The sequence below is a fragment of the Onthophagus taurus genome, chromosome 8 (genome assembly GCF_036711975.1).
Source record: "Onthophagus taurus isolate NC chromosome 8, IU_Otau_3.0, whole genome shotgun sequence".
Classification (NCBI taxonomy): Eukaryota; Metazoa; Arthropoda; class Insecta; order Coleoptera; family Scarabaeidae; genus Onthophagus; species Onthophagus taurus.
The window spans coordinates 6,024,719-6,051,934 of record NC_091973.1 but is presented as its reverse complement, the minus strand read 5'-3'; the positions used below and the strand labels follow the sequence as shown (position 1 = coordinate 6,051,934).

Genomic DNA, 27,216 nt, shown 5'->3' with positions numbered 1-27,216 from the left:
GTGATATTTGAATTTTCAACTTTTTTTTTATTTTTTTCGGTCGCAAAATATACTTATCTTCTTTTTTTTATTTTTCATTGTGTTTCAATTAGACAGTACAGTATTGAAGGCACTGTTTAAACCCATTCTGTCTATGCGTAAATGTAAAATTTGGTAGTATCTTCTTGGGCAGTGAGTATCACATAAGGCAGTGACTAAAGTTAATTTCTCTTTATAATTATCATCTTCTCCTTTCGCTGCCGTACATTGTCTATACATTACATACAAACACTATAAACTAGTACGCACAAAAAATTAATATACGAATAATAAAGTCAAAAATTACAAAGAATAAAAAAGATTAAATAAAAAAAAAAGAATGATATGACATACATGTATATAATGAAATATTCATGTGTTTATTTGGCAGTGATATGGTGGTTAAAGAGAAAAAAATCGAAATAAGTCACCGAAACAACAAAAAAAATCGTGTTCAAGCTGGGGAAAATTGTATCGTCACTTAGTCGTTAACGATTTTTAAATAAATATATTTATTTCGCTCAATATATTTAGCTATGTATTAAAAATTAGATGAAATATTTACATTTAGAAGTGGTAAAAATTACGCTATGAGATCACTGATTTAGGTGTTATTCCTTTTTTCTCCTGATCTAATCGGATTGACAATTTTTCTTTTCTCGTTATTTACACACTCATCCACATTCGCTCTAATCATCACTTTTTCATCTCATTCACTCACATTTTCTCATTAATCACACCAACAATAATAATAATAATTGTTAAATAACAAGCGATACAGACAAATTTACAAGTTGTACTTATTTACGTGGCAGTGGTAGCTTCTGTTTATCTTCTCTCTCTCTCTCATAATTTGTTTTTTCGTGCTGTTTTATCCCTCCTTAGAGGTCCAATGGTTACGAGGGCAACCGATATATATCTGCCCCTGTATTCACAGTCGAGTGTAATACGAAATTATCGTAAACGTCCATTAACTCCTCCATGCTGTATTCTTCCAAACACACAAACCCTTCCAAATTCGTTGATTGTTTCCTCGCGCAGTCCATGCAATGAACGACGTGTCGTTTTTCTTGTTCTCTTATAAATAATATGTTAAATACCTCAATCTAAAATTTAATAATCACAATTATATGCACAAAAAAAAATTAAATCACTTTATAACTTACATCACATTGTCCACAATAATGCGAAGCTTCGTTTTTACCTCTTCCATGAAACTTGACCTCGACATGTTTGTGTCTAACAAATTCTAATATCATTGAGCATTGTCTTAACGTTCGTAATAAACATTTTCTAAAAACAAAAAAAAATTGGTGAGATTTTATTTAAGACCCCTCTTTTATGTACTTACTTAATTAAACTAAAAAGTTTTGGATCTGAAACTTTAATATTCCTAGCCAGATTCCACGACAAATGCAACATCGGAACGATCGATTTATAACTCTGCAATTTGTTCCACTCGTACCGTTCGATGGCCAATTGATACTGTCTTGCTGTTAACGGTCCGACATTCCAAGCGATATTATTGCACCACCCGACTGCTTGGACCCAATGCACACAACCGGCGTTCACCCAAACCAAATCGCCAGGTCGCTGCGTGAATCGATAAACCGGAATGTTGTTCTGATATAGATCGTCTAGAACGGGCCACCAAGATCCATGAAGGTAATTAATTTGATTTTTCTCGCACAAAGTGCAAATCGCGCCCCAGTAAGCATCCGGAACGGCGAACCACTCGCAATCACCCGGTCCAATATTGATGTTTATTGAGCAGAAATTGTTGTTCTCCTGGTGACCTGGCGTTCGACTTCCGGGAACTTTCATGTAAAGTTGCACCGTGTTCATTCCTAAAATTACGTGACCAACATGCGAAAGCATGTTTCCAGCTGAAACAACTCTAGCAAAGGCAGGAAGTTTCATTAATTCTTGAAGTTGTGAACGCCATTTTCTTTCATCTGACAAATCTACATTTGTTCCAAATCTGAAATTATAAATATCATATTTTATAACCCCAAAATAAAGTAACTATAAGAAGTTTTTAGTATCAGTGACACAAAAAAGTATAGGTAAAATTCAACATTTATTAACAATAACGGACAAAGTGTTTCTAACACAAAAAAGTATAAATACGCTTAATTATATTTATAAGCAGGACGCTAAAAACATAGTATTAATAACAAGTCATCAAATTCATTTCTAATTGAAAGCAAGCAATGCTACCAGGAAATTATTGATTATCATCGCTTTAAACGTTACGATATTTCCGGTTTCTGAGTAAATTACTGACGTAAAATATTTTGTTACAAATGACGATCTTTTTGACATAATTCACAACGCTCATCGTGAATGTGGGCGAAGTGGAAGAGATAGAATGATAAAAGCGATAATTTTGAGAAACAATAATTTGCTATTTAGAGCTCTGTCAAGTATGCCACAAAAAAACGAACCAACCTAAAAAAGGATTAACAGTTAAACCCCTGTTATTTAAAGAACTTTAAAGAAGACTTGTCGTGATGGTGATTTCGACATATTTTTAACTACCAGGATCATCTAACTAAGTTCATAATTTTACGTCCATTGAAGACGAAGACAGGTAGAGGAAATGGCTCACACATTATTGATGTTTTTTGTATTTTGGGAACTCCCAGCGTGTTGCAGTCGGACAACGGATAAGAGTTTGCTAATCGGGTAGTTAACGAGTTAAGGGAAGTGTGGCCCGAGCTAGCAATAGTCCATGGCAAACCCAGACACTAGCAAAGTCAAGGGAGTGTGGAGAGATCTAACCGGGATGTAGAAGATATGTTATTTGCGTGGATGGAAGGCAATAAGACTCAGAAATAATATCATCAATCAATCAATAATATTCAGAAAAACAATGCGGAATACGACAAACACTTTTTGAAGCGATGTTCGGTAGAAAAAAAATAACAGTTTCTATTTCATTAAAGGAAGAAACGCTCATATCGGAATACAGTCATTGCCTGATTCTATCAAAAAAGTTCTTAGAACTGAAGAAGATCTTGAAAAGGCACTTGCAACTACTGTGGAGCAGGAGAATTCTACTTGTGGTCCTAATGCAGAAAGTCTTGGAGACTCAACTCCGTTTCCTGATGCAGAAAATATTAAAGGAACAACTCCTGCCTTTGATGTTGATATGGCAAAATTGGAACCTGTTTGTGCATATGCGAAAAAGAAACTTCCAGGAGTCTACAAGTGTTATAGCTGTGCGCAAAATGTTCATGTCATATGTGCCCAGAGTACAAGTAATATCTTTTTAATTTAAATTTAAGTTTTATGTCTTTGGTGTGCAACAAGAAAAACGATGACTTCAAATCAAGAGAAAGCTGTCGGAGGATTGAAAGAGCAGGCAGAGAAAATGAAGTTTACATCTAATAAAAAATTTCCCCCGATTGAGGTTGGAACATCAGTTACTGTGCCTGTTCCAAGCCTTGACAAAAGCAAAGGAGATGCGCGAAACTTAATTGGCGTACTTTTGGAGACAACAAATGATGGACTCTATAAAATTGGAACCAAGTAAGGAATTATTGCCTCGCTGTATTCGAGAAATCAAATTCAAGCGTGTAAAAATACACTTTTGAAAATTCAAGACGTCAAAGAGATTGAATTCTCTCTGCGTCAGATTAATAGCCAAACTCTGCCTTCGGGGGCCAAGAGTTTTTGAAGTGTAATAAAAAATGTCAAACAAATTTATGCAACTGTAAGAAGGCTAAAGTGTTTTGCAACTCGAAATGTTACCATTCAAACTTATGTATTGTTATTTTTTGTATGTATGTTGTTAGTTTCTTTTTATTTACAAAAATAGAGTTGTATTGGGAAAATTCCAATTCCGTTATTTTTATTATTAGTTAAGAAGCTAAAGAGTGCGCACACATAGACAGCTTGTTGATAACGCTGATAGCAGTAAATAGTGTTTTGAATGTGCGCACCCTTAATTTGCCTAACCCACTTAGGCAAAGTCCGAAGTTAATTTACACTTTTCGGACTTTGCCTGAGCCTCATTGATTGCCGGTAACAGATATATCAATCCCAGCGCCTCGCCCGCAAGCGACCTCGGCGATATTACATGAAATCGTTCTTTCGATGTATTAGAAAGTAAACTAAGTACAGGGTGTCCAAATTTCGATGGGTTTGCTGGGTATCTCAGTTATTATGAAAGATAGAAAGTTGCGGCTTTCGCAAACCTGAGCTACTTTTTTGTGAAACTTACAATGGCGCAAACCAAATTTTCATAGCCCTCTTCGTTTTTGATATACAGGGTGTGTTTCAAAATTTATGATTTTCAGACACCTCCTGTATCTGGGCTATCCGGAAATGTAAAAACGGGTTCTAATAGATTTTTGCACGTAGAATCCAATGCTGCACGTAGAATTGTTCTAGTCATCACGGTTTTTGAGTTATAAAGAGTTAAGTATTTTAGAAGTTGAGTATTTAGTATTTGAGTTGTGTTTATAAGTCAAAAACCGTGATGACTAGAAAAATTCTACGTGCACCATTGGATTCCACGTGTAAAAATCTATTAGAACCCGTTTTTACTTTTTACTAAGTTTCCGGATAGCCGAGATACAGGGGTGTCCGTAAATTTCAAACACTCCCTGTATATCAAAAACGAAAAGGGCTATGAAAATTTGGTGCGCCATTGTAAGTTTCACAAAAAAGTAGCTCAGGTTCGCGAAAGCCGCAACTTTCTATCTTTCATAATAACTGAGATACCCTGCAAACCCATCGAAATTTGGACACCCTGTACATAATACTTGTATGAGAAATCGTTTATCATCACTTCGCCGAGGTCGCTTGCGGGCGAGGCGCTGGAATTGATACATTATGAATACGAACCTCAACTCAATTAATTTTATGACTACACGATATCAAATCTAGCAAAATGAAAATAAACAATTTCTTATTCAAGTATTGTATGTTTACTTTACTTTCTAAAACATCAAGAGAATGATTTATCTAATATAGCAGAGGTCGCTTGCGGGCGAGGCGATGGGTCCTAAATACAAAATCTCATTGAATTAAGGTTGGTGTTTATAAAGTATCAAACCCAGCGCCTCGCCCGCAAGCGACCTCGGCGAAGGGATGATAAACGATTTCTCATACAAGCATTATTTAGTTACGTTCCAAGACATCAAGTGCACGATTTCATCAATATCGCCGAGGCCGCTTGCGGGCGAGGCGTTGGAATTGATACATTATGAATACGAACCTCAACTCAACTAATTTTATGACTACGTGTTATCAAATCTAGCGCCTCGCCCGCAAGCGACCTCGGCGAAGTGATGATAAATGATTTCGTTTAGATGCCTCCTAAATACAAAATCTCATTAAATTAAGGTTGGTGTTCATAAAGTATCAGACCCAGCGCCTCGCCCGCAAGCGACCTCGGCGAAGTGATGAAAAACGATTTCTCATACAAGTACTTTTCTGTTTAAAAAATGAATTTTGGTTATTATTGTTAATAAATGTAATTCAACACGCAGTTAATGCTTCAATTTCAAGTATTACACTTAATACTAATTCATTTAATAAACACTTTTTACTTCTAATTTCCATAAATTACTCAAAACTTTTCTGTGTCACTATAAATTTATTATACAAAAGTGCCATTTTAATATTATACTCTGTACAATAATCTTAGGAATAAAAATGATTAGAGACGAGCCTCAATTAAAATTTTCCCGTCTTAATTATTTATTTTAAAGCTAAATACTCACTTTAACGTTTTGGGTGAATTCGGATTTTTAATATTATTGGAAGGCGGTGCGGGAACGTTTTTGTTCTTTCGTCTAACAAAACTGCTCGAATCCTTAGAATCGGAATCGGATAAACTATAACTAACGCCGGTGGTCTTATCCTTCTCTTCCTTGAGACTATCCTTAAAACTGGAGGCTTGGTACTGCGCGTATCTGGCGATCGTCGTGTGGGATCGGTGCGAAACGCAGGCCCATACTTTACGTCCGGATTGCAGGTCAAAGTTTTCGTCGGATGGTTGTTGGTATTGCGTGCGCACCTCTACACTGTGGTCGGGATTCGCCTCGACGAGTGTCTTCGTCGAGAATAATCCTAAATCGAGTTTTAAAGCGGACGCTAAACCTCTCACAACCGCAATCGGATGCTTCAAACAAAATTCTTGTAGTTGCGGACTAAATGCGTGCTTTTTGTTGTCTAAATATACGGAAGGTGTTGGTGGCAGCAATTGTTGGTGGTTTAATTTGTGTGAAGGCGGTTCAGGAGGGGCTGGAGGTGGCGCGTTATCCGATATTAATGAGTTGCTTATTTCTCCTTTAACACCTTCTCCCCTAAATATAAAAAATTGTTATAAAACGGTATTTTATAGTATACAAGAATTGTAGAATTATAACACACTTGCAAAGTTCCAAGATTGTTTTAGCATCCATATTAATATTATATTCAGTGTCGGGTCGTTTATCGGTTTCATAATTTTCTGATTCCCACGGAATTTCGTTTTTGACCGTTAAAATTTCCTGCGGTGGTGATTTCTTCTCCTTGATTTCCTCTTTTATATCGACTCTGGTGATGTCCTCGTCTCCTGGATTCGACGGCGAAAACGGACCCGACGACAGGCTGTTATCTACTCCAGGTTCTTCCTTGATGTCGATCTCGTCGGATCCAAAGTGTTTAAGCAAATTCTCAGCGAGCGTCGTGGCCATACCCTTGTGCGATAGAAGATCTTGTAGATCGGCTTCACTGATCTCACTGAAATTTGACCCGGTAAGAGGCATAGGTACAGGTGGTTGAACGGACGGTTGAACCAATTTCGGCGTGACAACGTTCGTTCCGTTTGCTTGCGTTACGCCGGTTACGGCTAGGGTCGTCGTTGCTGTACTCGCAGGAGACCCCACCGTTTGTTGTCTTTGGTTGCGGAGCTGTTGCTGATGCTGTTGCATAAGGCGATATTGGTGTTGTAGTTGCTGTAATGAGGTCTGTTGTTGCGGATTCAAACTGCTCGCGTTTTGCTGTAGGTATTGTAACAACTGGAGTTGTTGTTGCGTGAGATAAAACGGAGGATTCGGTTGTTGCGTAGGCGTCGTCGTCACCGTCGTCGTTGTCGTCGTCGCCGGATTGGGTGGTTTTTGATCTCCTCCGTCGTTTTTAAATCGCTTGTTCGCGCCCCCCGGCGACGGATATGGGGGAGGCGGACCTTGCGGAGTTTGGCTGTAAACTTTTTGAAATCCCTGACTGCCGGTGCGAGTTTGCGGACCGCCCGTTTGTTGTTGTTGCCTCGATGACATTTCTGCTGATATTGGTAGGTTCCAAGCCTCTTCAATTGATAGTAATGTACGACGCCTAAAAATTTATTTTTGTTACTTGATTCTAATTTTGTGTTTTAAGGCAAACTTACGCATTGGTGATGCTAGGCATTGGACCGTTTGAGAGATGCGTCTGGAGGAAACTGATTCTTTGGGTGAGATTGGGGTTCATGCCAATGGGAGGCAAGACGGTCCGATTTGATTTAGTGGATATGGACGGTTCCTCAACCACCGAGCGGTTCTTCAGACCTCTGCTGGAGTTTAAATAGCAGACGTACGCGTCCCTCACCTGCCCACACGTTTCATACAATATCCCTAGGTTCGCCCACGCGGCTGAATGACATTTATCTAATTGCACTGCGCATATATACGCTTGCAACGCATCCATAGGTTGACTCTGCTGCTGATAAAGCACTCTACAAAAATTAATTTTTAATAAATTAATTTTTAATTCGTTAATTTTATATTACCCTATTGAGCACCAAGTATCTGCATTCCCTTCGGATTTTTCAACGGAATTCCGATAAGAAATAAAAGCATCGTGAACTTTTCCTATGCTAGCGTAACAGCGTCCTAATAAATATAACGTTTGACCCGATAATGGATCAGCTTGTATTGCTTGTTGAAGGCATTGAATCGCTAGAGGGATACGTGCAACCTTTTCGCCCAGAACGTCATAACAGTGGTAGAGCCAACCTACAAATTATTTCGATTCATTAAATAATTTAATCTTTTATTCTCTATATTTCTTACCTAGTTGGCGATAGATGTCTGCACGCAGGGTGTTGTTGATCGTTTTGTCCAGAAGGAGAGCTTCGTACCTTTCTTTTGCTCGCTTTATCTTTCCTTGCAACTCAAACACATGGGCGATATGAAACTTAACTGCAAAGAGGAGTAATCAAATAAGTTTACGAAATTCGTGCCAAACCTTACGAAAGAAATCCCCCAACTTTCGTTTAAAGAAAACTGTAATTCTTGGTTCTTAATTTAAAGTTAAAAATTGTATTAAAAATGTAACGTAAAGACATTTTAGAAGATTTTTTTTAATTATAAATTATAAAAAAATTATAGTTTATCGATTTTTTTAAATTTTCGTTATGCGATTGGCAACATTTGCAATAAATAATTGCATCTCAATTCTAACTTCCGCTAAATCTTCCTTTTCCGATTCCGACAGCCACAAGAAGAACATCGTTTCTAGGGTCGTGGTAAGTTATTAATTAATTTATATTTCCCTTCAACTATTTCATCTTAATAATCAAACATCATCGTCATAAGTATCATTACCGTTTTTAATTATTCTTTTTAATGATTTTACGAGAAATTAGAAATAAAAAATGGTGTTTGATGTAATTTTATATCCAAATCTTTCATTAATTATGGGATGGGATAATTTAAAACAAAATTTTCGGTAAATACCAGGTTAATTTTAATTAAGTTGTTGAATAAGATTTTTTTTTTGTGGCGCCATTCATAGACGATTCTAGAACACGTGTGGGGTGCAATAACGTCTTTTATGACCTTGAATAACTTTAACAAATATTTTTCTTCCAACGATTGAAACTTTTTTTTATTATTAAATAGATGATGGGGTGATTCAATAATGCGAAATAATCAAGGAATCAAATCAAGGTAGGATTTTTAATTAATTTTTAACAAAAATAACGTTTATACAGGGCGTGTCAAATGTTTGGAATAGCCATTAACTTCGCCATTTCTGGTTTTAAAGAAAAATGTTTCAAATACAAATTTCTTTATTCATCGTGGCGCATTTTTTTTATCTCTACTCGATGAACATATCAAATCAATTCGGCAATTAATACGTTTTTGAGGTCCTGTTTATTTTTTATGTGCATTTTTCGAATTCGACGTTCTAATTCCTCCACTTTTGATGTCTTGGAAAGTAAACTAAGTACACAATGCTTGTATGAGAAATCGTTTATCTTCACTTCGCCGAGGTCGCTTGCGGGCGAGGCGCTGGATTTAATATCATAGCTCATAAATACAAAATCTGATTGAATTAAGGTAAAATAAATTAATTAATTAATTAAGAGAACGATTTCATCTAATATCGCCGAGGTCGCTTGCGGGCGAGGCGCTGGATTTAATATAATAATAATTAATATAATATAATAATTAATATAATCATAAATACAAAATCTGATTGGATTAAGGTAAAATAAATTAATTAATTAATTAAGAGCTATGATATTAAATCCAGCGCCTCGCCCGCAAGCGACCTCGGCGATATTAGATGAAATCGTTCTCTTAATCTCTTAGAAAGTAAACTAAGCACACAATACTTGTATGAGAAATCGTTTATCATCACTTCGCCGAGGTCGCTTGCGGGCGAGGCGCTACATTTTACGTATTTAATATCATAGCTTATAAATACAATATGCATTATGAATACGAACCTCAACTCAACTAATTTTATGACTACATGATATCAAATCTAGCGACAAAATCTTTTTATGACCTTGAATAACTTTTTAACAAATATTTTTCTTCCAAAGATTGAAACTTTTTTTTAATTATTATATAGATGATGCGGTGATTCAAGAATGCGAAGTAATCAAGGAATCAAATCGAGGTAGTATTTTTAATTAATTTTTTACAAAAATAACGCGAATATATATAATATAATATAGCCAATAATATGGTTTAAAAAAAATGTTTTAAATACAAATTTCTTTATTAATCGTTACAATCAAAATAGGCATTTAAAATAATAATAAGAATTTTTTATTTGAAACATTTTTGTTTATTGGTTATATTCCAGACATGTGACACGCCGTGTATATTAAAGGGAAACTGTAAACGTAATTGTTTAAATAAGTAATAATTCGTGTAATGTGGCGGTTTAAAAATAGAATAAGAAAACGGTACGGTTTTGCGTTTCTGAGTGGGGCCGACAGGACAGTGCGAAAATAACTGGAAAAGTAAACGTCATTGCGGGGCCGAGGTAATTCCACTATGAGTTAGCGTTCTGACCTTGATTTTAAAGAATGCGTGACGTAAGAGTCCCGCCACTTGGCGGGTTCTTAACCAGCTGATATTCAGGACATTAACATCGCGATTTTTTTTTGCTCACATTTGTTTACTACGAAAAAAAACTGTATATTATATGTATATACCCACGCGCGAGCCGCCGCGGTCGTTGACTGCGCCAATGAAAATAGTTGATTAAAAATAATCGTCGCAATTATTTCTGTTTCTATTTTGGGAGTCTCCTTCGTTCCAGCAGCTATGCAATAGCATAGCAAATGCATTTTAATTTTCTTTTCAAATAATTTTTTCTAAAACAATTCTTAATTATTATCTTTATTTAAAAATTTCTTGGACATTATCGTAACAAGAGTTGAATTATAAACGGTCAAGCTTGGCTTTGCGGAGGCATGCAAGCGAGGGATTATTTAAAATGCAAGGACCTACTGACCTAGTTAGATAAAAGGAAAAAACCGTCCGTTCTATCAAATAATCGGGCGTCGGATAGAGCGAACGCGAGGCCACGAACGCCGCCGCGCGTTTCAGTACAAAAATAGAAATAGTAACGAGTCTCGTTTAAACAATCCTCCTTTTAAGCTGGGAAACAATTATTAACGCATCGATTATTTTAATATACTCACTGGCGATTTTGTCGGCAGTACATGGACTATTGTCCACCAAAGCAAGTTGAAAATGTTTGAGGGCGGATTCGTATTCTTGGGTGACTTTAAACATCAACCCGAGCCGAAGGTGCACTTCGTTCGCTCGTTGAAAACAAGGCGACACGTATAAGAGTTGTTGGAATGATTTCACAGCCCTGAAACAAAAAAGTTTTATCTAACAACCTTGAGTTAATTAACAAATAATTAATATTGTGTGTAACATAGAGATTTGTTTGTTCGAAAACCTCGTTCGAACAAATAAACCACGAAGGCAAAGTAGATAAATGCAGCCGAGTAACATCAATTGGTATAAAAAACGGCCTTGCTCTAATTTCGCGTAAATTTAAACCAACTAGTTAGTGAGAAAATGTACCGCTTTTTAAACATCAAACAAAATCGAGGGAAACGAAACACGCCCTCCTCGTATCGTGGGGGATTTTCTCGGAAGCAGCACTTGAAAAATTCATCCGTCGGACGTTCAACCCGCCCACCCGAAGGGGTGCAATTTATTTATAAACTCGCCCCTCCTGCCACTTTTCTACTAGCGATTATTTTCGATACGCCATTTCTAAATGTACAAGAGAAAGAGACCGCAATATGTATATATATATAAAGTGCAGCGAACCGTTCCTGCAGTATTGCGTTACATAAATCTACAATTTCCGTTCTCAAAGGAAATTGTGCTTTTGTACGTTTTTTCCCTACCGATTCCGTTCCGCGGGTGATTCACTCCACATCTCTCTACTTAAATTCTAGGAAAAAGCCGGCAATTTGTCCGCAACGAAACCTTAAATTATATAATTTTTACGATCGATAAACAATTTCACAACCAATAAATTCGTAACGTTCTCATCTTTTTAATATCTTTTATTTACTTTTGGGAAATATAAATTTAATACATTTTAAATTAATCTTATCTCTTACCATTAAAAATATACATCTTTAACTATTTTCTTCAAATTCAATTTCGATATTTAGTTTCACATAACATTGAACTTGAACTGTTACGAACTGTTGCTTCTAACAGCCAGATGAATAATGAATATCTAGATGAATAATTCCATAGTTTTAACGGAAAAACTCGTCGAGTGTTTTCCAGGAAAGTAAGAAAATTTAGAACCTGGTACGTTACTCATGAACGCGTTTCCCGGCGATATCGAACGTGATTCATTTCGCGTGACGTTTACCGTAGATTTTACCATCCGCTTCCGTTCTGGGGTTTTCTATCATCGTTTTCTTTATAATTTTGATTAATCCTTGTAGGTTATATAAACACTGGAAGATGATGTAACTTAAAAGTTAAGAGGGCGAATAAAATATAATTATAAATCTCTATTAGTCTCTAAAGAACGAGTACAGAATCGCTCAAAAATTATGAAACGAACGTTTGTGCAACCGACGATTTCCTTTCAAATAAACTTGTTTGTTGTATCATGCAAATCGTATTTGATTGATGAGATGATGACGAAGAGTTTTTCTTTGAAATTGTGCTTTTTTGTATCTCTGAGTTACTTAATATTGTTAATATTTGACCGCAACTGTATATAAAGTTTCGAAATCTTGTCTGTGTCCACAAGACGGATAAAATTTATTAGTATTTCGTCACACGAGCCTGCACATTTGGTGATAAGGCCGATGTTGAAGTAATAGCGGCGGCGTTGCGAAATCTAATTGTAGGTGTTTGATTGCGCGGGTTCGTCCACGTTGCCACGTCTTTGTTTGCTGAACGTAGTATAAATACAATAGATAATTATATTATTTCCGTTACGTTGCAATTTGATATAAAGACCATTGTCCTATGCCAAAGATACGTGTGATAAAAATCGGTATAATGCCCCCTTTCATGCGTCGCCTAGTTATCGTCAAATGGATTATTAAGGCGATAAATCATATAAGTGTGTACGTACTTGTTCGTCCACGAAGATTTTTTTGATCTGATTTACATATCTCCCCTTAAAAAATTTCAGTACAAATTATTAAATAAGCGCCCTTTTCCGGACCGAGTTTACACCTCAAATTAGATGGTACGTGAAGATAAAATGCAAGTGCGTTCGCCAGCAACTAAAATATGTAAAATCTTTGGCACGCCACACCTGTTGACCGCACAACCCTTTCTTATATTATTATCCTATATTGTTCTTCAATAACTTATTCACTCTTTTTACACACTTTTTATTTTAATGGTTTAGCCCGTAGCAATTAATGTTATCAGTGGTTAATGAACGAAAGCTGGAAGACGATACATTTATGGTGGTGCCAGTAGAGGAAGAACAGACGTATGTTTCGTTTTTCTCCTAAGCGGGCGCGTGTGATGGTAAAACTTGGTCACGTAGGATCGGCACGGAAGCAGATGGAGTGAAGAAGGCGACCAGCTGCTTCGGCAGCTGTACAGGTGAACCAGGAGACAATGGTTTATAGTAAAAGGAAAGTTCCCGACAAAAGGTCCGGGAAGGTCCCGGAACGGACTCCTCTTCGACGTTCCCTTCGTAGAGCATTTGGACAGGTATAGACTTTCGGTCATTGACGCACAAGTCCAAGGTTACAGACAAGCCGGCGGCGAGCTGAAAATTTGACCTTCCGCAATTGCAACCGTTTTGGTTCCGACGACGGAAAGCAGGTCAGCTCCGAACCCTCCGGAGCCCCTTTGTTCTCAAAGTAACAATGGTGCGTTTTTTTTTCAGCCCCCGGTTTTGCCGAGGGGTGTGAAGCCGGGACCGGTTTGATTTCGTTTTCAAACGGCCTGGTAAATCAATACTCATAGGAACGTGGTCCAATCGCCCTACGTGATAAGGTTATTCACTCGGATACCGAAATGAAAGGGTTGAAACGAAAGGGGTTCCTCGTTGACCATCTGGTCTGCTTGGTCAAAAACTTGGTGGTTCCGCCAATCGGAAATAGTTAAAAAAATCAAACAATAAATATCCATCCTTAGACTGCATTGTACGCAGTGTACTCATTCTGATCTGGGCGATGACAAGCCGATTCAAAATTAACTCTTGCACTCCGGGTTTGTTGATGTCGTCACGATGACGAGAGGAAGGAAGGAAGACATTTAACAGTGACGTCATAAGGTCGTCGGGGATAACGTGAGATATGTCATTGGCATCATGGCGGATGAGAACGTTGGGACGGTTTTAATTTTCCGGAAAATTAATACAAAAATGTACCATCCCGTTTCCGGTGGTTTTGATCAAACAAAGTCGATGCCGTTCCGGCAGGTCGGGAGGTCCTTCAACTTACCATTACCCAAATCGTCGTAGTCGAAATTGCTTATCGTCCTCGCTGCACGTCGTTTCCGATTTTCGGTACATTTATTGTGCTTGTTTAAATCCGGCGGCTAACTACACACTTAAAATAAAAACTTTACATCGTCGTCGCGAACCCGCAGAGATCGTTTCAAATAATAATAAACAAACAAAAAATTAAGTTGCACCGCACCGACGAGCAACACGCCTCCTTTCTCCTTCCCGACTGACTCCTCGGATCCCCTAAAACTCGGATCACCTCTGAGCCGCCGTATCCGTGTAATAGCTGCTCCGGGGTGGGATGGTACCATCAAAAGGTGCCTTTATGTACCATCGCCATAAGGTCTAGTTTTCCGCGCCAAACCGTCGTCGGAACGCTCGGACCGTTCGGAAACGCTCGGAAATCGCCAGGGCGCAAGTCCAGGAAGAAGGCACGCAGGCAATGTCCTTTGTTCAATTGCACTTGCACAAATATTACGCAACGTTCGTGTGGTACGCTGACACGTGCGGCGGTCCACTATAATATGCCCTGCTTCTCTGCTTTTCACTATGCACTCTCTATACCTGTCTAAATTCTTCTCTCACTCATCCGTTTCATACCGAAAAACGAAAACTCCTCAACCATAGCACCATAGAGAAGAAAACGTTTCTCGTTCGCGGAAGGATGCACCTTCCACTATTGTTTGGTCTCCTCGAATTCTTTTTTTCCATTTCAATTCTTCTAACATTGTCGTAAAAGTTTCTTTTGATAATTTCTTTTCAATGCACACTTGGGACGTTTTTTGTTTTCTTTTTTACAACTTGTTGAAACATCTTTGTAAAAATAAAAATTTATTATGTCTTAATTTGGAATGAAATAGGTGATTGATAATTGAAGAATTTATTATATATAGAAATAATTTTAATTCGTCATGCAATGATAAAATAATAAAAGAATTCTTATTCTAGCTAATATTAATTCATATTCTTATCGCATTACTAAAACAATATTAATCCAACTCACCGGTTGGTCAAGTCGTTTCCAGAAGAAACCCGATATATTAAAATTGAGTTCATTTATCGTAGTAGATAGTGAAAATATTTCACCCTACCTAAACTAGTTCAAGTCCAGCGCAATTCGAACTTTTGCGATTAATCGTCAGAACGTTTTCGGCAGTCCGAACCGAACGGATCGCAAGTAAGAATCAAATTCAATTTTAATTTCTTTGTGTTTAACTTTTTTCCACTTTTGTTGTAGTTAAAAATTTATTTGGCCATGTTTACCTCTTAAGATTGTGACGTCAGCGGTGTATTGAACTCAACTCGCACTCTGATCAACGGGGAGAGGCGTCAGGACTTTGACCTCACCTACCGTGACGTCGTAATCATCTTGAGTCTCGTCCAAAGAGGCTCCCAAAGAGATTTCTGTATCGAGACGGGTTTTTGATCATGTTTTTCTCCTCCAATTGAAGAGGATACCAACAATGTATTTGGTAAATGAAAAATTCTCGATAATTATATCATGAAATTATGCTTTGACTATTTATGATTTCGCATATTTACAAAATACGTTTAAATTTAACTACTCACACTATAAAGGCAAGTATGCCAAATGTGTTTTGATCCAATCACATTTGGAATCTTACCTTAGAATGTGGTAGTATCACTCGCCGAGGAAATCAACCGAACCTCATAATTCTGAGATGATCTTATCTAAATATGTTGAGTTTGTTAAAACATATTTAGAAGATCGTCCTAGAATGTGCTGGTAAAATTCGCCTCAATTAATTTAATATTATAAATTCTAAGTAATTGCTTTGATAGTTGCAATGGGGGGATCGAATTTTCGTTGTTTGTTACGTCGATGTCTTTATCTTGGTAACTAGATATTTTTATTGAGAGCTATGTTGCCACAATTCCTACGAATGTATATAATCTCTTTATTAACTCAAAATAATTTTAATTTTCGATTTCAATTTACATTTATCATTGTCAGAAGTGGCCGTATTTTTTATATGTTAATACGTCACTTTTGACAATGTGAATGTATTTTAGATATATTCTACATATGTATGTTAATAAGGCGCTTTTGATGTGTTGGGTATCGTGATAAAGACTGAGTTAATTTGTATAAAACTTTATCTTATACATTTCTAATTGCCGGGAGTGTTAGGATTTTTTTATATAAATCTGACATTCTTGGCAGTTTATAATGTGTTTTAGATATATTCTCCTTAAACGTTTTTATCCATCATTCATTAAACTTTATCTTATATGTTTTTAATTGCAAGGGATGTTAGATTTTTTTTGATATAAATCTTGTCAATTTAGAATGTGTTAGATATTAGTAACGCATTATCATCTGTAGGTGTTAATTTTCTCCAGATATAATAATTTTTGTATTTCTGGTAATTTCCTTGTCCTAGAAAGGATCTTCTTGGCCCGCTGCCTCTATTTTAATGCCGAGTTCTTCACCCAGGTTGCTTTTATTGTTTATCTTCCAGACTTACCATCTTTTCTATTGACATTAAAAGTGTTTTGTGATACATATTCTGAATCAGGCTATATGAATTTGTATAAAATTGTATCTTATACATTTGTAATTGTCAGGAATGTAAGGTTGTGTTTAAATATTAGTTTGCACTCTTGACAATTTAGAATGTGTTAGATATATTCTTCACAAAATGAGTTTAGAACATTTATTGGTTGCGTATTATTTTTTTCTGGTTCTACGAAATTCGATCCAATAAATAATTAGGGTTTTGAAAAGTTAATGTTATAAACAAAATTACAGGCGACCAATAAATAAAAATGGGTGTGCGTGGTTCTACCACTATCATTATGTCTCGGGATCCCCTTTGTTTTGCAGGACGGTTTTTAATAGACGCCAACCATAATTTAGCGTAAACGAAAAAAGAGAAACCACGGTTCGCCGAAATACCTGATACGTTATTGGACCTGAGAACCGTCGAAGGGTTTTTTTTCTTTATTTTTATGTATTCTTTTTTATTTCTTAGAGTGAGACTTGTCTAGCCGACCTTGAAAAGTACAGTGGCCGGCTGAGAACTGTCTATACACGCCAACATTTGAGGTAAACGACCTCGATTTTCAAATCGTTCCGGGAAAAACAGTGCCATCTCTCGTCGCCACCGTCCTTTGTGTGCGCGCGGCTTTTGGGAATGAAAAACGAAAGTCTCTCTCTTTTCTCCATCACCGAGGACGATTTTATTATTATTATTCTTTTTTTCGAGAATTTTAAAACCTTTTCAACCCATCGACCGGTTTAAAAATAAGACACCTTAAATCTTTTTGCTTCTACGGTCAACGCCTCTCTTCTCCAGTTTTTATTTTAAGAATCGGGAACGCACAAATTATTTTTTTTCTTACGCGTGGTAACAAAATTTCTTTAGTTGCATTTTACGCATAGAAAATTTTGGTTGAACAAGCCACCCCTTTAGTACTCATTACATAATCAATAGGGACAATCCGTTTTTTTATTACAGTAGCGCAGCTGTTACACACGTGTTCTTACGCTTCCAATTTTAACGATTATGCAAATACGAAGGGGTAGGGTCCTCAATTTGATCCATATCGGCAAAGTGCGATTGAATCATCGCTTTTCCTGCTTTTGACACGGTTGTTGTTCTAGATATGGTATCGCCATCTATACCCAGATAGATCGACTTATAGGAATGCTTTAAAAGCGGTCTACTTGCTACTAAATTAATTGATTTAAATTGTTAATAAATCTTTATTTACTCTATTAAAAGCGATAAGTGATTTATTTTCGTTTTTCAGTAACTTACCATTGAAAGGCATTGTAATGGAAATAGACTAATCCTAATCCGTACAGGAAGGTGGTATCTTTCCAATTATTTTCACCTTCGATTTTATAAAACATTTGATATGCTGACAAGGCTATAAGAAATACTTTATTAAAATCTTGCTTATGACAAAAATGTTTGTCATTACCTTTTCGATACTCTTCAAGTAACAAATGAAAATGTCCCAACTTTACCCATGTTTTTGGATCGATGCTAATGTTTTTTGTGCTGGGCTTGCTAGACAATGAGAAGTCCTGCTTCTGTTGCCGCCTAGCTTGCACAACCATAAGTTGTAAATATTTGACAGCCTAAAAGTTAATAATATATATATATATATAATGTATCATTGATTTAGGGTTCTTACCTTTACAACTAAGGCTTTCTTTTTGGCGTTTTCAGTGGCGTTTAGCTGCAAAAATCCATACTGCCGACTAAAAACAGATATTAAAGTGTTTAACTAACAATATTAATCATGTTGATTACCTATCCAGCTCGGAAAGGACATGCAATTCCTGGGCGGTCATGCTTATGTCGTCCGGATCGTCAGCGCGAATGGCCGGTTTATTCATTTTACGATTAAATTACAACCACGAACATACAATGATGCTTTCGCGGGAACTCTCAGGATCAAATTTCTATAAATAAACACTTCGCGAGACGTAACCAGATAAAAATGCCCAACATTTAGCTAATTTTTCAATATGGCGTCTTACAGGTAACTGTATTCCAAAATGACACTTTTAATTTAGCTTATTCTTTCATAGAGTGCGTTTATCTTCATATGTGTAAATTAAAATCAAATACGAATTGTAATCACCTTCTACATATTAGACAGTTCCTGGTCTTAACATTGTATTTTAAAATAATGTTGACTTAGGGACTGTCAATATTGTGGTAGGTATTTTCAGCATAATAACAACATACACAAATACCAAACAACTTCTTTTTAAGATTGATTAAGGGGTAACGCCACCCCTGAAGTTTAAAAAATTCGATTTTTTTTAAACCATAAGCAAGGGAACCATAAGCACGCCTACATAACAAATTAATTGAATTGGTTAGTCCTAACTGTACTCTAAGCATCCTAATATTAATATCATCCTTATTAACAAATAAACTACCCTTTTTAGTAAATAAAATACATTAATTCTTGTCAGGGTTGACCAAAAGAGCAGGTCTCTTAATTTCCATACATAAGTTATTTAAATCCTCCGTTACTTTATCACAAGCTTCCGATTGCTCACCAGGCAGGAAATCTAGATACAGTTGGGAAGAATTAACTTTGAGAATAAATTGCTGGTATAGATTGTAAATAAGATCCCACCTTAACCGCCTGCGTTCTATCAAACAGATAACTCTTAAACAAAGAAACAGCACTCTCAGACACACCAACAAATTTAAGAATAGCCAAGAATAAGAAGGAATAAGTTTAATGTTCTCGATGCTGTTAGAATGATCATTTCCCCTGATAGTTAGAATGATAGGATGTTTGGAAAAACTTTGAACGGATTGCTTTACTGATTTAAATATTATTACTTTAGGAAGGCAAGTCGATGGAGGTTGATAATGAAGATGTCGTTGCGCTCTTGGAGTAACGTGATAAGGAGCTTACCTGATGAGGTCGAGCTGATTGAAATGATTGTAATCACCTTCTACATATTAGACAGTTCCTGGTCTTAACATTGTATTTTAAAATAATGTTGACTTAGGGACTGTCAATATTGTGGTAGGTATTTTCAGCATAATAACAACTTACACAAATACCAAACAACTTCTTTTTAAGATTGATTAAGGGGTAACGCCACCCCTGAAGTTTAAAAAATTCGATTTTTTTTAACTTAATTCACTAATTTAGGTTTTAAAACGAAATTCAAACGGCAATAATTTAAAATGATATTAATTACATTATAGTGATATAATTTAATGCAACGGTTAAATATAATTTCCTCTATTATAATATAGATGGCACTTAGGTATTGTCAGATTATTATTTCGAAAGTCAATTGTTTATATTTTCAAACAATTGAACAATCGTACGCGTCTGTTTAGCAGGTACTTAAAAATTTCGTGTAATGAGTGAGTAAATTGTATTTAAGTCGGAAAAAAGCCTCCCATGATTTATCAACACGTGCTTCTCGAAATAACATTAAAGGGAGGAAGCTGCAGAATAAATACATATTGAAAAAGAAAAATTAAAACGTGAGTCTGCATAGAAGTTGAAGAAGTCGCATGATGACTATGACATCAATATTTCTTCGACCTTCGAGTACCGTTTCATAGATTTTCTGATCGTTTTCTCTACTTTGTCTGAAATATTAGTGTGCAAAGAATGCAAAATAATAATGTATAACAAAATTTTGTGCTTTCATGAACTTGCCGCCTCCAATATATCACTCTTTCTACTATACTATTGTAAAAAGAAAAAAGCGGCTGCTGCGGAAAAGGGACTCAGTGAAGAAAATGGGCAAAATGACGGCTTGACAGTATTTGGTGATGGCGTAAACGAGGATTTTCTTCTCTATTTGGAATTGCTTCGTTAATTGGCTGGCACACAGGAAAAGTATTAGATGTAATAGTTAAATCTAAATATTGCAAATCATGCAAATACTGAAAAAAACAGAAGGAACTACTGAGTATAAAGAATGGATAGAAAATCACGCAAACGAATGTTAAGCTAACCATGAGGGATCATCCAGTAAAATGGAAGTGGATTCAATCATCAAAATGTTTCTCTCGCCCAGAAGAACTGCATGCAATAAAATATCGTTATTATGACGGAGACAGCAAAACATTTAAAGGAATTCAAGATTGTCAACCATACGAAAATTTTGCTGTATTTAAGAAAGAATGTGTGGAACACGCTTGTGTAACTTAAAAAAAGACGAAAGGCAATAATAGGAATTAGCAATAAGGAACAAATATTCGATAGAAGAAATTAAGAAAGCTATTTGGGCAACGACAGCATTATTTCTGTCCTGCCGGCGAAAATTCATGGTGCTCTTACGAAAAAGGGCACGCCAAAGATGATGTTGCTAATCATAAACATAAGCCGCCGATGCGCATTGAAGTTTTCGAAGCTATAAAGCCTATCTATGAAGATCTGAGCAAAGAAGACTTTTAACCAGGTTCATCGGAGGCTTTACTCAGAAAGTTGCTCAAAAAGTCCTCGATCTAGCAACAGACTTGGCTACTTGTTACTATAAGGATGGCTACAGCAGCATGATGAAGATAATGGAAGCTTCAAGTCTTGTTATAGGCCCTGCTATAAGTTTTGTGAAGAAGCCGTTGCGCGCCGCGTTAAATTCGCTGAGCGGAACGTCACAGATATGGCTAAAGAAGAAAGAAGGGCTTTATTATCGGAGCGCAAAGAATCGGAAGAGACCACTACGGCCGAGGAAGGGTAGCATTTTATATGAAAAATATTCATTCGAGAACGGATGGCGACATCGAGATGCGGTTTTCACTAATATTTAGTAAATTTTAAGGTGACTAAGCATCTGTGAAGTAAATAGTACCGTTCCATTTAACTTTTCTTCAAAAATCACAAAAGTATGTAATCACTGCAGATAACGCCGTCTACCTTAGTTGTTTTAAAGCAAACGATCTTACTGAAAATATCTTTAAAAGGAGCATAAAATGCTCTTTCAAACAACACCGAAAATATTCAAGTCGGTTGAATGGTCCAGGAGATATTGAAATGTAAACATTTGAGAACGCATTATGACAGATATGAAAAATATCGCAAAACAAAAGCGATGCGGTAAAAATTATCCAAGCTATTAAATGATGTTGTCAAAGTTATAGCTCATCGTTTCCAGCTATTTCTCTTGCTCAGTTTGCCTATAAGGATTTTTTCCCAAACCTCTAGGCTTTACCGTTGTCGATATACAGCCGCTCTATACCCTTAATGGGACACCTGTATACATTTTTGTTTCATTTAATCTTAATTTGTTGTACTGTGGCGTCTGAAGTGTGTTTAATTTAAAATATAACACCTTCTTTCCCACAGTACGATACATTAAGATACAATAACTGCAATATTTAAGTTAATTTTGAAATGCGTCAACTCCAGTACCTGGCAACACCAATCTGATCAACTGGATGGAATAGTAAGATTTTTTTTTCTGATTTTAGTTGACATTTCTTCAAATCAAATCGAGACCAAATCCAATGTGATCGTTTTAATCTTACTTTGTAGTGCGGCAGTGACTGGAGTGTGTTTTATTTAAAATATAACAACTGCTTTCACACCGCACAATAAATTAAGATACAATACCTGCAATATTTAAGTTAATTTTGGAATGCGTCAACTTCAGTACCTAGCAACACCAATCTGATCAACCGGATGGAATGATAAGATTTTCTTTTCAGTTTTTAGTAGCCATTTCTTCAAATCAAGCCGAAATCAAATCCAAGATGATCGTTTTAATCTTAATTTGTTGTACGTTGGTGACTGGAGAGTGTTTAATTTAAAATATAACACCTTCTTTCACACCGTACGATACATTAAGATACAATAACTGCAATATTTATGTTAATTTTAGTATGCGTCAACTTCAGTACTTGCTAACACCAATCTGATCAACCGGATGGAATAGTAAAATTTTTTTTTCAGATTTTAGTTGACATTTCTTCAAATCAAATCCAGACCAAATCCAATGTGATCGTTTTAATCTTACTTTGTAGTGCGGTAGCGACTGGAGTGTGTTTTATTTACAATATAACACCTTCTTTCACACCGTACGATACATTAAGATACAATAACTGCAATATTTAAGTTAATTTTGGAATGCGTCAACTTCAGTACCTGGTAACAGCAACCTGATCAACCGGATGGAATGATAAGATTTTCTTTTCAGTTTTTAGTAGCCATTTCTTCAAATCAAGCCGAAATCAAATCCAAGATGATCGTTTTAATCTTAATTTGTTGTACGTTGGTGACTGGAGAGTGTTTAATTTAAAATATAACACCTTCTTTCACACCGTACGATACATTAAGATACAATAACTGCAATATTTATGTTAATTTTGGTATGCGTCAACTTCAGTACCTAGCAACACCAATCTGATCAACTGGATGGAATAGTAAGATTTTTTTTTCTGATTTTAGTTGACATTTCTTCAAATCAAATCGAGACCAAATCCAATGTGATCGTTTTAATCTTACTTTGTAGTGCGGTAGTGACTGGAGTGTGTTTTATTTACAATATAACACCTTCTTTCACACCGTACGATACATTAAGATACAATAACTGCAATATTTAAGTTAATTTTGGAATGCGTCAACTTCAGTACCTGGTAACAGCAATCTGATCAACCGGATGGAATAGTAAGATTTTTTTTTCTGATTTTAGTTGACATTTCTTTAAATCAAATCGAGACCAAATCCAATGTGATCGTTTTAATCTTACTTTGTAGTACGGTAGTGACTGGAGTGTGTTTCATTTAAAATACAACAACTGCTTTCACACCGCACAATAAATTAAGATACAATAACTGCAATATTTAAGTTAATTTTGGAATACATCAACTTCAGTACCTAGCAACACCAATCTGATCAACTGGATGGAATAGTAAGATTTTTTTTCTGATTTTAGTTGACATTTCTTCAAATCAAATCGAGACCAAATCCAATGTGATCGTTTTAATCTTACTTTGTAGTGCGGTAGTGACTGGAGTGTGTTTTATTTACAATATAACACCTTCTTTCACACCGTACGATACATTAAGATACAATAACTGCGATATTTAAGTTAATTTTGGAATGCGTCAACTTCAGTACCTGGTAACACCAATCTGATCAACGGGATGGAATGATAAGATGACTATTCTGGTTATGAGCTAATTAAACTGATATTCTATGGATTATTAATATTATTAAAGTTTTTTTTCTGTTTATAGTTGACATTTCTTCAAATCAAGCCGAAATCAAATCCAAGATGATCGTTTTAATCTTAATTTGTTGTACGTTTGTGACTGGAGAGTGTTTAATTTAAAATATAACACCTTCTTTCACAACGTACGATACATTAAGATACAATAACTGCAATATATAAGTCAATTTTGGAATGTGTCAACTTCAGTACCTGGCAACACCAATCTGATCAACGGGATGGAATGATAAGATGACTATTCTGGTTGTGAGCTAATTAAACTAATACTCTATGGATTATTAATATCATTAAAATTTTTTTTCTGTTTATTGTTGACATTTCTTCAAATCAAGCCGAAATCAAATCCAAGATGATTGTTTTAATCTTAATTTGTTGTACGTTTGTGACTGGAGAGTGTTTAATTTTAAATATAACACCTTCTTTCACACCGTACGATACATTAAGATACAATAACTGCAATATATAAGTCAATTTTGGAATGCGTCAACTTCAGTACCTGGCAACACCAATCTGATCAACGGGATGGAATGATAAGATGACTATTCTAGTTGTGAGCTAATTAAACTAATACTCTATGGATTATTAATATCATTAAAGTTTTTTTTCTGTTTATAGTTGACATTTCTTCAAATCAAGCCGAAATCAAATCCAACATGATCGTTTTAATCTTAATTTGTTGTACGTTTGTGACTGGAGAGTGTTTAATTTAAAATATAACACCTTCTTTCACAACGTACGATACATTAAGATACAATAACTGCAATATTTAAGTTAATTTTGGAATGCGTCAACTTCACTACCTGGTAACACCAATCTGATCAACGGGATGGAATGATAAGATGACTATTCTAGTTGTGAGCTAATTAAACTAATATTCTATGGATTATTAATACTATTAAAGTTTTTTTTTCTGTTTATAGTTGACATTTCTTCAAATCAAGTCGAAATCAAATTCAACGTGATGGTTTTAATCTTAATTTGTTGTACGTTAGTGACTGGAGTGTGTTTAGTTTAAAATATAACACCTTCTTTCACATCGTACGATACATTAAGATACAGTAAGTGCAATATTTAAGTTACTTTTGGAATGCGTCAACTTCAGTACGTGGCACCACCAATCTGATCAACCGGATGGAATCATAAGATGGGTATTCTAGTTGTGAGCTAATTAAACTAACATTCTATGCGTTATTATTTATTTTCTTATATTATTAATGTTACTTTTCTGTTTTTAGTGAACATTTCTTCAAGTCAACTCGAAATCAAATCCAACGTGATCGTTTTAATCTTAATTTGTTGTACGGGTGTGACTGGAGTGTTTAATTTAAAATATAACACCTTCATTCACACCGTACGATACATTATGATACAATACCTGCAATATTTAAGTTAATTTTGGAAAGCATCAACTTTAGAAAGTACTGGTGACTCTTTTATTATTAGTCAGTATTAAATCTGCCAGTTTAGCTCTTTCTATGATAACCGATCTGTTTCCAATCTCTTCCTAATATCTATCTCTTTCCAGTCTCTGACTTCTCTGCTCAATCCATTTTGTTTCATTCCTGTCTCTATTGAGTCTCCTTCTCTTATTATTAGTCTATTTCCAGTCTCTTTCTTGTACTACCAGTCTTAAGTCTTAAATCCCAAGCTTAGGAATTTTATGCTTTTGCATCATAAAGTAATACTACAACCTAATGTTGAATAGAAAGCTATTTTTGGTGACAAAAATATGTTGTATTACTTATTTATGTTACATTAATTACTTTTCAGTCTCTATTGAGACTTTTGCTTCTATTTTTCCTAATCTCATCCAGGTCTTAATCTTTCTTTTCCAGTCGCTCTTCACTGTTTTTCTTCTATTACCAATCTCCTTCTTGCCTTTCCAGTCTCTGGAAATCAGTCTCCCTGATTTTTTTGTGGTTTTAATTGACATTTCTTCAAATCAAGTCGAAATCAAATCCAACGTGGTCGTTTTAAGCTTAATTTGTTGTACGTTTGTGACTGGAGTGTGTTTAATTTAAAATATAACACCTTCTTTCACACCGTACGATACATTAAGATACAATAACTGCAATATATAAGTCAATTTTGGAATGCGTCAACTTCAGCACCTGGCACCACCAATCTGATTAACTGGATGGACTGATAAGATGACTATTCTAGTTGTGAGCTAATTAAACTAATATTTTATGGATTATTAATATTATTAATGTTTTTTTTTCTGTTTTTAGTTTACATTTCTTCAAATCAAATCGAAATCAAATCCAACGTGGTCGTTTTAATCTTAATTTGTTGTACGTTAGTGACTGGAGCGTGTTTAATTTAAAATATAACATCTTCTTTCACACCGTACGACACATTAAAGATATAATAACTGCAATATTTAAGTTAATTTTGGAATGCTATATTATATTATTAAATTTTTCTAAAATTTATTAAAAATTATTAATTTTTAATCTTAATTTGTTGTACGGTAGCGAAGGAAGTGTCCTTAGTTTAAAATATGACACCTTCTTTCACTCCGTATGATATATTAAAGATATAACTACATAGGTTTAATATATATATATATATTTTGTGAGAAATTAATATGTTATTAAAAATGCCATGAAAATTTTGTGAAAGTCTTTAATTCATCTAAAAAATAAATGTATTATTTACAATTCGTTAATAAAGGTATTGAATAAATGTTTATCTCTGCTTTTATATCAACATCATATATCACAAACGGAATAAAAAGCTTAGAAGAACAGTTGTAGCTAATTATTAATTAATTTTTTATTTTATTTTTTTTTAATTATTAATTTTTTATTCTTAATATTGCTCTCATTCACTTTTGCTCTCGGATATGTAAATATTAAGAAAAGTATGAAAATTTGAGGAATTTCGTTTTATAAATTATTAATGGCAACTAGTGGTGAAATGGATATATGGCAACTATCCGGTATCCGGCCATTTTTTTAAATTCGACCGGATAACGGTAGTTCTTGAGAAATAAATTTTTGAAATGATCGATAATTTTTTCGAATTTTGCAATTTTCGCTGATTAAGTTTTAAAAATTCGTATAAAATCGATTTCTTGGAATATGAGTATGAAAATTTCCCAAAGTGTTAATAAAAGTGCCCTCTTTCCAATGAACCAACCCGTTTTGAAAAATAACTTTTACTTTTTGAAAAAATAAAATTTGAAGTTTTGATTAAATTTTGGATGTTGCAATTTTCATCGATAACTTTCAAAATTCGCTATAAAATTTATTTCTTGAAGGATTCTTGTGGAAATATCACCAATTTTTAATTAAAGTATCCTCTTTTTA

At 35.2% G+C, this 27,216-nt stretch overlaps 1 protein-coding gene across 2 annotated transcripts; it reads right to left on the bottom strand.

Annotated features, from left to right (window-relative positions):
• Positions 1-359: 359 nt before the first annotated feature.
• Positions 360-18,698, bottom strand: LOC111425148 (Utx histone demethylase). Of its 2 annotated transcripts, XM_023058937.2 has the most exons (13): positions 18,492-18,698; positions 18,373-18,439; positions 18,157-18,316; positions 17,991-18,102; positions 10,940-11,115; positions 8,064-8,192; positions 7,781-8,006; positions 7,403-7,726; positions 6,406-7,347; positions 5,754-6,338; positions 1,370-1,999; positions 1,185-1,311; positions 360-1,124 (listed from the first exon to the last, which is right to left on the bottom strand). In XM_023058937.2, the coding sequence occupies exons 1-13, from the start codon at positions 18,575-18,577 to the stop codon at positions 915-917; spliced, it is 3,774 nt and encodes a 1,257-aa protein (XP_022914705.2). In that variant the 5' UTR covers positions 18,578-18,698; the 3' UTR covers positions 360-914. The 2 variants fall into 2 exon arrangements, with proteins under 2 accessions (XP_022914705.2, XP_022914706.2); XM_023058938.2 differs by lacking the exons at positions 17,991-18,102; positions 18,157-18,316; positions 18,373-18,439; positions 18,492-18,698 and adding an exon at positions 14,201-14,439.
• Between the last annotated feature and the right edge of the window lie 8,518 nt (positions 18,699-27,216).